Source organism: Neolamprologus brichardi, chromosome 14 (genome assembly GCF_056152115.1).
Source record: "Neolamprologus brichardi isolate AB-2024 chromosome 14, ASM5615211v1, whole genome shotgun sequence".
NCBI classification, from domain to species: domain Eukaryota; kingdom Metazoa; phylum Chordata; class Actinopteri; order Cichliformes; family Cichlidae; genus Neolamprologus; species Neolamprologus brichardi.
This window is the reverse complement of record NC_142117.1, coordinates 35,287,757-35,300,898: the sequence shown is the minus strand read 5'-3', so window position 1 is coordinate 35,300,898 and position 13,142 is coordinate 35,287,757. Positions and strand designations below refer to the sequence as shown.

Sequence of the window (13,142 nt, the reverse complement as noted above, 5' to 3'; positions counted from 1 at the left end):
GCCCTCTGACCACCACCAGTAGGCAAAGGGTGAAGTGTCTTGCCCAAGGACACAACGACCGAGACTGTCCGAGCCGGGGCTCGAACTGGCAACCTTCCGATTACAAGACGACCTGCCAACTCTTATATAAAAAATATTCTGGTATATTAAACTAAACTATAATTTATAGTATATTTATACTCTATAGCACGTGTACTAACACGTGTATGTGGGCCGGACCCGCGTGATTTGAGACGTCCTGCCATCTTTAGCAGGTAATAAACTCCCGCCAAAGCAAAAATTTGCTCTGAGTGAATTCAGTCGTTGTTAATGAGTAAATTTTAGAGTGGTTTTATTTGGATTGTTTTCTGGTTGTTTGTTGCACTCGGACTTGTTCACAGACGTGTTTTCGTGAGCAACGGTGTTCATACTCCGAGACTGTAGCGGGAAACTGTTGGTTGCCTAGCAGCAGTTAACGAAAAGACCGGAAGTGACTGTACTTTAACTCGAAAACGTTTGCGTTTATCCTCTTTTCCCCGAATATCAGACAAACTCGTTTAGCAGCGTGCTTGACCTTTGAGTTAGCTGAACTTCCTGGTGGTCTGTTGGTGGATTTAAGGAGGTTACATGGATGAAAAAGTTATCTTTCAGCTAGCTCTTGTTGCGCAGATGCAGCAATGCATGATGGGAAATTCTCCCGGTATTTTTTTAAAAGCTAAATAACCTTATAGAATTCTGTTGGAAACTGCTTCATGTGTATATATAAATAGTGTGTAGTCCCAGTTTCCTACAGGCTGTGTTTGTGTTGATTGTGAGCACCGTGAGTGTGCAGGGTTTGTGTGTGAAAGACTCCCCCATGCGTGAGCTCAACTAGTCATACTTACCTGGTAGGAGAGGTACCATGATCAAGAAGGTGGTTCTCTCAGGCCGAGGCTCAGCCATTGCACTCTGGCTTTGCTGACAGCCTGCGAATTCCCCAAATGTGGGAATCTCGACTACATAATTTCTGATAGTGGGGACTGCGTTCGCGCTCTCCCCTAATAAGGTGTTGAATGAAAATATTGGAAACGTTTGCGCTTATTACGAAGAACGAGGTCATTAGATATATGAAGATGATGTGACTGATGAGTGATTTTGAATAGCGTGCAGTTTCCTCGTTTCTCCGCTAGAGGCCGGTAGAGCTCTGTAAATGTTCAGCGACGTCACAGATAAGCTAAGAAGAACTTTATTTATCCCGAGGGGATATTTTGTCATACACATGCTCAACGCAGCAAGAGAGACAGAGGAACAATATATACAATAAGAATACTAGTATACAGTAATCTAAGGAGCTTGCAAAGAAAAGCGTCTGGACTTCTTTGAGTTGCTTGAAGACGTTTTTTGAAACGAAACCTTCACAGACAGTATACAGTAATATACAGTAGGAAGAATTGGATTAACTAACTGTTAGTAACATATAACTAAATGGTAAGGATTTACAGCTTCATCATCTGGACGAGTGTCACTTTTAACTTTGCAGACATTGTTCTCTGCTCTGTGATCTCACTTTAACAGGAATAACTGTGGATTTTAATGGAAACTTCTTCTTCACACTTTCCAGATTCACGGGCAGAACTGGACTCCAGGTGGCCCGTCTGGTGGATTTAAATCAGGGTCGCGTGTGTTTGTTATCTTTTAAATGCAGTGCCTGGCCACATTCAGTGTTTAAAGTTAGTATTTCTGTAGGAGTGCTACTGGATTCAGATTCTTATTGTTCAAAGTGCTCTTTGGAAGTGAAACATGTATATAAGTTTAAAAACAAAGAGCTCTGAGGCAGTCACCTCAAAGTTGAGGTGGATGTGACAAAGCTGCAGATTTCCTGTTTCGTAGCTATGCTGCTGTTTGCTGCTCTGTGTTGTTTTTTACTGTTGAAAATAAATGTTAGCTATTGAGGTTTTGCTGTCATGTGACTCATCATGGCACGTCACTTTGGGTGTGTGAAGTTGTAGGGTCAAAAATTTAGACCTTAGTCACACAGGTCTGGAGACCACCCTCCAGTCTGAGTGGTCGCTGAAAGACCTACGATTGGGTAAATGTGTATTCCCTGGTTGGCAGGTAGATAGAAACCTCCTTGTGTTAGCTTTGGTTGCACATTGTTGCGGTTCTGAGTAGTTTGCATGCAGGACGCCAACTTGTCTGCAAACACTCGCCAACTTCTCCGTGAGCAGAAGTGAAACTGAAAAGTGAGTGTTTGCCTTCACAGTAAAACCTTTTTAACGTGCAAGTGTTTGCAGACAAGTCGTTCGGGTCGAGAAAATGTTGCATACCTTTGTTTAGTGTCCTTACAGGATTTGCTGATTGCTAAAATCAGTATTTTGTGACATGTCAGGGTGATGATATGACGACAGCTGAAACGTAGCCACGCCGCCTTTATCTGGAGCTCTGATGATGTATCCGATGATGTCATTTGCAAATGGTTGTCTATGTTAGCAGATGAGCTACAGGTGTTTGTTATGTGGTACATGCAGTTCACCCATGTTAGCAGGGACCATAGAAAGGTAGCAGGCATGCTGTATAAAGCTTATAAAGAACCAGCCCATGTACCATAATAGTCATTTGTTGCGTTGTTGAAGAAGTTCAGACATTCAGTGGTGTGTTGTGCTGTCAGCCTTCTTTATCTAATCATTGGATCTCTGGCATATGCCTTTCACGCCACCTCTGTCACCCTAAGCTGTTAAAAACTCAAATGTCCCCTGTGCACTTTACGCTGCCTGACATTTGACCACAATGAAAAACAGTCGATTTCTCCTCTGTATATCTCAGCATAGGTCAGAAGCCAGAACCTGCTGGAGGAGGCGAAGCTCCAGGTGGGTGAATCACAGCTGGGGAAAAGTGGCTAAAATGCATGTGGATACAGTACGGAGTGGGATTTCTGTAGCACATGTAAACATGAATACAACAGAACAGCCAGTTAATCACACATGAACGTTTTTGGACTGTGGGAGGAAACCAGAGGGCACAGGAGGAAACAGACCTCAGACAAGCAACGTGTTAAAAGTCAGAAATGTTCTTGCTGTGAGGCGATCGTGGAAACCGCTGCAGCGATGGCCTGTCTAAAGCTGAAAGATGGCATAGATAAAATATAAATATAAGCCAGAGTGAGACTGCAAAGACAAAAACACGAGTGCATATCGTGCAGCCTCAACCTCACAAATGAAGCCGACACAGAAGTGCCAAAAACTGCAGTTCCTCTAACAGCCACCAGAGGATGTCTCCAAAGTGAGCCGGACGCCGCAGACTCACAGACGCAGATTCCACCCAGACAGCAGAAATAAACACGCTGGTGTAAGAGTATTTTTGGCCCGTGGTTCACCGAGTTTCAGTCTTCCCATTTTTAGAAGGTTTCCGATCTGCATTCAATTTTTATGGTCCAAAGGGACACTTGAGCTCCATAAATACATTATTTTAAAGTTCTGTCCACCCACTTTTAGTTGATCCCTTCCAACAGTGATATTATAGAAATTTGATGTATGGAGCTATTAAGACAAATCAGCCGATATGTGCATCTAACAAAGCTTGCTATCATTAGTTGATAGGTTGGAGCTCCACTCTCTCATATAAATATATTCACTGGTGGGTCTAAAAACCCAGCAAACAGCAGCTAAGACACTAATGTCGACGCTTTACAATGTGGACTCCACACACCCTCAGATATATATTTATATAGTCTATGGTTTATAAAAAATAAATGCAGAAATGGAAATTTTAAAAAAGTTGAAACTTGTAAAAGCCCACAGAGAGACAGACATGCTAATTAACCAAAGAGCGAGAAGAACAGCAGGGTTCAAAGTTTGCTTTTGAATCGCTGCTCCTCCCACAGCGCCGGCCAGGTTCTCGTGTAAGGTGCACACTAACCTGCTCAAGGCCACTGCGTCCTTTATCTGTTTAACTCTCTGCACAAAGCAACCAAGTGTCACTTTCTTTCTGCACTCACACTCCCTGTGAGCCTGATGAGCTGCTGACGTTCATTATTAAACTTGTGTCAGATCATTAGGAACATTTCTGACTCAGTCATGCAATCAGACTTTGCAAGATTCAAACCTTCTTGAGATGAAGCTATAAACTAGCTTTTTAGCATCAGTATGAGAGTGAGCTGTGCACAAACATTTAATTGTTGAGCGTTATCGAATGTTTTGGTTTGTTTTTTAATGCATAAATATAAACCAGGTTGTGATGCTTTAATTTTGCACTTTCATTGCTACGCTCAACCACTTCTTGTATTCTTTTTATACAGAAAAACATCTGCGGACAGAGTTCCTGCTGCTTCAGATGACACCTGTGTCTCTCTGTGTTCCCTGGGTGAGGCAGCAGCAAGTATTCAGAGAGCAATGCTGCACGACACGAGAGGAAAACATAAGAAAAAGTCTTTTGCTTCCAGCTTTCTCTCCGAGCAGAGAAATTTAAGTTGAATCACAGCTTAGCCACGCTCTTTAGCTCTTGCGCGGTGATTTTTCGTGCACGTTGTCGTCCTCCCCCACCATCTTCTGTCTCTGCTGTGTTCACTGCGTGAGTGAGCAGCTCCCCAAACCTCCCACCCACCCACATGCTCACTGTTTCAGAGAAGACGAGGCTCAACTTAAGTAGATGTTTTTGGTTTTTGGACTGTCAAAAATAATCCGTCTGGTGCCTGTTTACGCCGTGATGTCAGGTCCTGTTAAGAATTTGAGGTTTTTTTGAGTGTTACTCACTTCCTGTTTTATTTTGGTTAGTTAAGTTGTCCTGTGTTTTCCCTCCTTTGTGATTGTTGGACCCGCCCTCATTAGCTGCACCTTGTGCTTCACCGTATTTCTGTTTTCTTTAAGCTCTCATTGGTTGTCATTCAAACTTATTTTCATATTCAAAGATCAAACTGGTTTGTTGGTCATTATACTGGTCAAACAGCCTCCACAGTCACCACAGTCTGCACTGCTGCCATGTTTTAACAGCAGGTTTGCATCATTGTGCAGCTGATGATGAAGTTTCCAGCACTTTGTCAAATTAAGGAAAGAATTAAGGGACAAAAAGGGCCCAACGTGGTATTACCCAGGCATACCTAATATAGTGGCAGGCGAGTGTATATACTGAGAGTCTAATTGGAAACAGGAGTGACAAAAAAAACAAGTGAACCTGAATAGTTTTAAGTACTAAAGGAAAAATACAACGAAAGACAGGAAATAAACCTGAGATTAAAGTGACTAATAATACAAAATAAAACAGGAAATGATTCAATAGAAACTCAGAAATGTGACAAAAGAAACTTTCAGGTTATTTTCATCCCCAACACCTAAGCTGTTAATCGTTCGTTGACAGAAACGTTGCGAATACAGAAACAGATCATTGTTACGCTTTAGTGTGCTCAACTTTCAGCAACATTTGAAATAACAGCCGCGCAGCTCTGCGAGCTGAGGAAGGATGCTTTTATAGCTCCTCCGTACGTTTGGTTGAGCAGCACCACGAGTCCATCCAGGAGTAGGATGAACAAGTAGTGCGAACAGCCGAGAAGAGCATTGGAGCCTCTCTTGCCTCCATCACAGACACTTATCGCACCGGCTGCATCCACAAAGCCACCGGCGTTGGCGAGGACCCCACACACCCCACACACCCCTCACACACCCCTCAACCTGCTGCCTTCTGGCAGTGAGGTACCGGAGCATCAGGGCCCTCTCCTGAACACTCAGTGACTGGACTGAAACACACACACATCGATTCACACACATCACTAGCAAGGATTTATCTGCAGAATCTCACACACACACACACACACACACACCTTCATACACCAAGTTAGTTTTTGCACAGTCTTTTGCACATTTCTGTTGCACTGTCTTTGGTTTTTCTTGTTGCAATTCTTGCACACTTGCACTTTGTGTAGCCCCGTGTTGATCGTCTGTCACATGTAGCACCTTGATCTTGGAGGAACGTTGTGTACTGGACCACTGCGCATGGTTGAAATGACAGTAAAGCCGCTTGACTTGAGATCTCAACAGACCGTGTGTTAGTCTGAGGAATCGCTGGCTCGTCACGAACTCTGAAGTTTTCAACATCAAAATGAAATGAAGTCATGGTGAAGTTGCAGCACTGATCGCATGAAGGACGAATGTTCGCTGGGATGACCTTACGTGGGCGTTTCCTTAACTTATTTACGCCGTTCGCCGTCTCAGTAACTGCAGAAACATGGCTGTTATTTCAGCCGCTCTTTGACTTTCGACAGCGACGCATTAACACGTCTGGTTCTGAGCAACGTGTTTCATGTCAGACTCGCGCCTGTTGACTTCTCTAAACACGAGCTGATCTCCACGTGGGACAAGCGATGAAAACGTTGTACAGTCGCACGTAAAGCGTAGCAGCTGCTCGCCCTCTGAAACAACAATCTGCCTCTGCTGCTACACAAGTACCTAACAAACACGCGTGCACGGTGCAAAGACGCTTCACTGTGATTTCAGACTCTTCAGCTTCACGACTGCTCGCTCAGACGTGTGGGATTTGACATTAAGATTCACCAAACCTTACGATCACTGTGCAAAAGTCATGAGCCACCCCTCATTTCCTTTTTCTCAACGCCACACTTTAAACTGGTTCTACAAGGCTTTCCGAAGGTCTTTCAAAATGTTAGTTTGACAGACGTAAAATAGTCAATTTGCACAATAAGATGATTCCCAAAGAGCTAAGAGCCCAAAATATTTGCACACTGTGGGGTCGGTCCAAAAAAATGAGGAAAGTGGGAAAGTGGAAGGCAAAAGAAGAAGTGCTGGGTCTAACAAACTATCGAGAGCAGATGAACAGGATCTCAAAGTCATGTTCTTAAGAAATAGGAAATAAAAGTCCAACAAAGACCTGAGAGATGCATCTGGACCTCCAGCTGATCCACATAATCCACATTTGAAACTTTTATTTCAAATCAAAATCAGTATCTACGCTCAGTAGTTTAAAAATTACGTGCCAGAGTCCGACTGGGTCTTGAATTGTCAAATGGCTAATGAGATTTATCTAAAGTGTAATAATAAGTTAATGTGTCAGGTTTGGCTTCTCATAGCCACCTGGGAACGTTTTTCCTTGGATTTGAAGATATCTGCTGAACTAATCAGAGAAAATCAAAGTGTGGAGCGTAATCAGCAGGTAAATGTCAGGATATGTTGATGCGTCTTTGTGATGAAGCCCAGTGATAGTCTGTGTTTATGCTAGTACACCTGGAACTTTGTTGAAATGACATAACATTTTGAAACATAGCACATGAAATTGATTTTCTAATTAGTAAGCGTGAGGCAGCACATTCAACAAATCTAAGAATATCTAAAAATAATTTGAAGAACGGTCAGAGGACGCGAAGAACATGCAGGGTTTGATGAAGGCGTCCTAACAGGAGCAAACCAGATGATGCAGCAATGATAAAGAGGAGAGAGGAGCCATAAATACACACATACTGACTCAAAACAACAACCAGAAGTCACAAGTTCTGGGGTTTATTGCACATATTTGGATTTTGGACCTTATTATGAAACCGTTCAGACATTTGAAGTAAAACTGAGAATGTGACATTTTTGATCACTTGAGCACCTGAACTCTTAAAGGAGTCTAATATTCTTATTTTGATCAGTAACCCCGTCAGTCCTGCTCCTAAGGCTCAGTTGAGGTTGAGGCAGTTAGTTGAGGTTAACTGGCCTCTGCTGAGTCTGTCACATGTGGGTGCTGAAACGAGAGTGTGGGCAGGCCGCTGAGCTGAGGAAGGAGGGGGAATAAATGTCAAAAGATGAAGATGGTATCGTTATACGATGGCAAGACAGATGTTGTCTGTCTTTCAGGTTTGCTGTTTTGATTAACCGTTTAACGACTAACACGTGCTAAGCTGCTTTGTTTTCTTTTAAATCTAAATAGTAGCTTCTGATGATGGCGGCTCGCTTTAGATCGGTGCTTCTCCAAGCAGGGTCCTGCATGAGGGGTGTTGCATCTGTGCGCAGGTCTCTCGGGTTAAAAGAAGGTGATGAAACTTTAAATATCCTGCAACAACAACCGTTTGCAGCAAATGCAGAAAAAAATGGTGTGAAATAGGAAGCAATGGATAAAATCTAATTAGCATGTTTCCTGTTTTCATGACTGTGAGATATTTTTGTGTGTTTACCATGTAACGAGTCAGTACAGAGAGGACGACACAAATGCAAGAAGCTGTGGTGAAATAAAAAAAAATCCCTCCACAGCTTTATGTGTTCATGCACATAAAAACTAAAGGGAAGGCACACAGGGGACAAGGAGCGGGTACAATCAGGCTAAGAAATCTGGTAAGATTACACAAACGTGCACGCGTGCACACAAATAACCCCTGAACTATCCAAAAACTCAGAAGTCGAGTTGGGCTAGAACTGGGAAGTATGAGGGTAAGAGCACAATAAAAAAATATGTGATATCATTAGGAAGACGGAGCTAACAAGTTCCAGGAAACGAAAACGATAGCAGAGAACGTGACGCTCTCGCTCTGTGGACTTCCAGATCCTTAGGGGGCGCTCATGAGGCAGTCCAGGGATGAATGAGGCCTCAAAGAGCCCAAGATAGTAAATTTTGTGAGGTAGACTTACGTTTGGCAACTTCAGTTATCTTCTTGGCAAAATGGGTTGAAACATTAAATAAAGTTCAATTTGAAGAGTCAGAGGAATTAGCAGAAGGCTGAAGTTTTATGAGCAAAATGTAAGGCTAACCACTTTTTCACCCGATGGCTGCGTTAAAATCACTCAGCTCGAAGCTTGAAAAGCAGCACTTCACAAACCAGTGGGTGACATCGTGATGCTACATCCATCTTTTAATTACTGCGACGTAAACAAAGAGGTGTTTCTGTTAGGGATGCAACGATGCCAATTTTTTCAAACCGATACAATACCGATACTTGGATCTGAGTACTTGCCGATACTGAGTACAAAAACCGATACTTCTACCACACACACACACACACACACACAAATGCAATGAATTGGAAGACAGGTTTTATTTTATTCTCTGCCGATAAAAAATTAAATCTTAATAAAAATGACCACAAAAAAATTTCAAGTGAAAAATAAGCACTTCTGTTAAATTATTGCAGAGTCTCCACATTGTAATTTAACAGAATATCACTGAACTATTGGCACTGTCTCGAGCTTTCAGAATAATAAATAAACACTTCTGTTTATTTATTATATTTCATATCGCAGCTCGAGTATGCTGAGAAGGCGGTGCAATCCTATGTTTTCCACGACCGGCATTGGCTGGTCATCCAGAGCGATAAAATGAGTCGAGCCTCTGTTATTTTAACTGCCCGTGGATTTTCTCTTGACATTTTTCTTCGCTTTTCCAAAACCTGAGTTAAAGTTGGCTGTTCCACACTGCTGACATTTTGTTTAGCCTAGCTACAGCAGCCTCCAGTTTCTCTTTTTTATCTGGAGCTGCCAGTCTCACTGGCTAACCCTGTGCCTGTTTAGTGCGGGATGTCCCCCTAGTGGCCAATCTAAAAAACTACAACAGAAATGACAAGCCACCCTCTGATTAATGAAATAAGTTGGTATCGGTTCATGGTATCGGTTAACTTTTACGAGTATGAGTACACACACATTTTACAGTATCGGCCCCGATACCCGATACCAGTATCGGTATCGGTGTATCCCTAGTTTCTGTCATACAGCATCATTTCTCTTCAGCTTTTACCAAAAAAACGATTTTGTCACAATGTTGCGAAACTGTTGGGAGATTCAACAATCAGCTGACATTCACAATGGCAGGCGGCGTGATAATGCGGCGGTTAGCGCTGACGCCTCACAGCAAGAAGGTCCTGGGTTTGAATCCAGTTTGGGGCCTTTCTATGGCGTTTGCTTCAGGTGTCTCCGAGCACTCCAGCTTCCTCCCACAAACAAGCATGAGGTTAGGTTAACCTTAGATGTTAATGTGAGCGTTAAGGTATTTGTCTCTATGTCTCAGCCCTCCAACAGCAAGTCCACAGGGGTTGACTTCAGGTTCCCCCCACTTGTGACCCTGAACTGGATAAGTGGATGTGATGGAGGTAAATGGGTTAAGACCTTCATGGTACCAAATAGATGACTCGTCCCCGTTTCCCCGATTTCCTGACTTTTTAATTGGCAGCTGTTTAAAAAAAAAGGTGCAGTTGTTTAACGAGGCATGTGTGGCTAAGTCGACACGGCGCTGCTCTCACTAGCCTTCACCAGGTCTGCTGTTTCGGAGATGTTAGCCCTCTCTGTCCCTCCGCGGCAGGAAGATGTAAACAGGTAAAGTTTACCGCCTCAGCTCTGGAGGACTGTGACCTACAAAAAAGACCATGGTGGTTAAACATTTAAACATTTAACCGCTCATCCACGCAAAGCCACACTGTGCTGCTCATGATTGTCAATGCTAACCTGCTGCTAGCACCGCTAAAGTTAGCCACACTCAGTGTCAGCCACATTTAAAATAACACCTGCCCATGGAAGCGTGCGATTACTGGTTTCCATTAGACCGTGCCCAGTTTTTACTGTTTCTTAATTTTTGAATACTGGATTAATTCGTTTTTTTTCACTAGTCAGACATTTAAACAAACAGTAAAGTAGCTGTTTAACGGCCTCCTTCTCTCTCAGGTTCATTTCGTGCCATTTCTGCGGTGCGTTAAGGTGCTGCAGATAAGCACCAGCAACCATGATGAAACCACATCATTCACTCCAATTATATCTCTTACACCTCTCACTAAAAATGCTCTAATGGTTAAAAAAAAGACGAATTTGAATCCCGTGGATTCTGGTGATCGTAAAAAATTAAGAATTAAAATGATTTTTTTAGTTGTTAACAGGATGTTGTACCCCTTTATTTGAACAGGATATGAACAGGAAGCTGACAGGGAGCTCCTAGCAAGAGTGACTTTTCTTGCAGAGCAACACACACACACACACACACACACACACACACACACACACTTCAGTAGGCGTGAACCTGAGACTGAAACTCGCTCTGAAAACCCCAACCAACTCAACTGCAATTAATCAGCTACAAGCCACACACATGCAGAAACATGTTCTCATGTGCGCGCGCACACACACACACACACACACACACACACACACACACACACTCACACAGATCTTTGTAAAGCTGTCTCTGAAAGTCTCTCTCACACACACATGCACGATACAAGTAACAGGAAATAAATTGGATTATGCAAATGAGCTGAGAAAAAAAATAGAGAGAGATGAGAGGAAGGAGGGAGTGACAGCAGGCTAAGAAAGAGAAACAGGAAGGTGTGTGAGTGTGTGTGGCAGCAGCTGAGTGACAAGTCAGACAAAGAGAGCGTCCGAGCGCCTTTCCTCAGCAGCTCGCGTCTTCTTCGCTTCTCAGGTTTCTATGTAGATGCTGCTGTGTGTGTGTGTGAGTGTGTGAGACAGACTGCGTGACATGTCTGAGGAGGATTTTTAGTGACATCGAACAGCAAAATGGATTTCCATCAGAGGGCAGCTCTGGATATCTCCACCAAGAACCCTCAGGACGATTTTGAGATCCAGCTGAGAGTCGGAGGAGGAACCTACGGGGAGGTTTACAAGGTCAGCTGCTTTGTACTGCCGCTACATGTACATGTCTGCTTAAATCAGGTTTATTCAAGCCTTACTTGTATTTTAAGATTGTATTTTAACCTTTCACCTTTCAAGAGATCGTGAGTGTCTGTAAACTGTTTGAAGAAAGAAGTGGAAAATGTAAAGCTGAGTCTAAAGGAGGTTTTTGCTCCACTGGCTTCTCGCATCTCAAGTCAAGCATGTCTTACTTCTGCCTGTTTTACAAGTCGCTCACTTCTCCGCTTCCCGTCCCTGCACTTTAATGTACAGCAGCAAAAAAAAAAAAAAGGGGGGGGGGGAATCTCAGGCTGAGCACGCGGTGCTTTGCTCGCTGTGAACGTCTTCTCTGTGAGTTTAGAAGAACATAGGTGTGATGGAATTTAGTTTCATTGGTTTACTGCAATCACAACTTAAGTGCATCTTCTATTGTGCTGGAGGAAGTGGTTTTACAAGAAGTGAAAGTATTCTTGTCGATAACTATTTTTTTTTGGCAGTTTTACTCCATCTAATAGAGAAGTTAGTGTGAACTCTGGATTGTAGTACAAGTGCCACGAATTCAAGAGTTAAAGATCCTGTTTTTGAGCACTGATGTCATCAAACGCCAACAAACGGGGCTCAAGCTTTCAAAGCTACTAAAAGGTGTTTCAGGTGTTTCAGGTGCACTCTAACATCATCCTCGACTCTGACGGGGCGTCTACGAAATCACACCTCTGAGTTGTAGTCGAAGTTTCTCCCTCTGTCCTTAAAAAGACTCATTTTAAGTCATTTAAGTCCGACTTTAACCTGAAGCAGAAGCAGGAAGGTGAGGTCTGAACTTAATATGGTACATTGTATATTCCTGCACACACACACCACACATTTTCAGTTTGTGGCTTGATATTTAAGGTAAACAATATCATGGTTTCTCCAACCACAAAGCCAAGGTTCAATAATACATCATCTGAGATATTTGGTTTTATGTTGATTCTTCTTCGCCTGCGGCAGAGTTCATTCCCATTTCTGAGCAGCAGTGAAGGTTTCGCAGGGTTAAACCCATATTTTCACACAGTGGGGAGAAGTTGGTTAACAGGCTTTGAATGTTGCTGTAAAGGTTCAGTTTAAAGAAACGTTCAGGTTGAACATCTCATCCTCTTTCTCTCAGTGGAACTTGTGTTGTTGGAATTTCATGTCGTTTGGCATGTGATGTCACCTGGCGTTCCAAAAGCAATCCTTCCTGTTTTTCGAAGGAATCCACAGATCATTTGAGCTGTTTTTATTTGCAGTGTAAGGTTACAGAAAGAGGAGTGGTTCCTGCCACAGCTGCACTCCAGAAATAAAAACAGCAGCTAGACTTGCATTTTAGAAACCAGCTGCAGCATTCAGAGTTGTTGTGGTCGAGGCCCAGGACTCTGATTCTAGAGCACAAATGGTCCACAAGTAGTTGTTAATTTGATCTCAGCAGCCAGGGTTTAAACCAGCAGATTACAAGCCCGACGGCCCAGCAAGTATCACAAAATATTCAGTTACATTTGTTTAGATTAGGCTTAAAAAATCAACCTGATTAAAAGTGGCAGGAAATGAGAGACAAACGTGTTGCCAGTGTAGTTCGTCTGCTTC

At 43.0% G+C, this 13,142-nt stretch overlaps 1 protein-coding gene and 1 non-coding gene across 2 annotated transcripts in view; both read left to right on the top strand.

Moving 5' to 3' along the window:
- The first annotated feature begins 855 nt into the window (after positions 1-855).
- Positions 856-1,019, top strand: LOC118455341 (U1 spliceosomal RNA). Its single transcript, XR_004844115.2, has one exon. It is a non-coding gene; the product is annotated as a U1 spliceosomal RNA (small nuclear RNA).
- Positions 1,020-11,256: 10,237 nt separating this feature from the next.
- Positions 11,257-13,142, top strand: part of map4k1 (mitogen-activated protein kinase kinase kinase kinase 1) — a 45,714-nt gene continuing 43,828 nt past the window's right edge. The window contains exon 1 of the mRNA XM_087851234.1: positions 11,257-11,537. Within this exon, the coding sequence (XP_087707360.1) occupies positions 11,430-11,537 (108 nt within the window). The 5' untranslated portion in view covers positions 11,257-11,429. The remainder of the gene's footprint in view (positions 11,538-13,142) is intronic.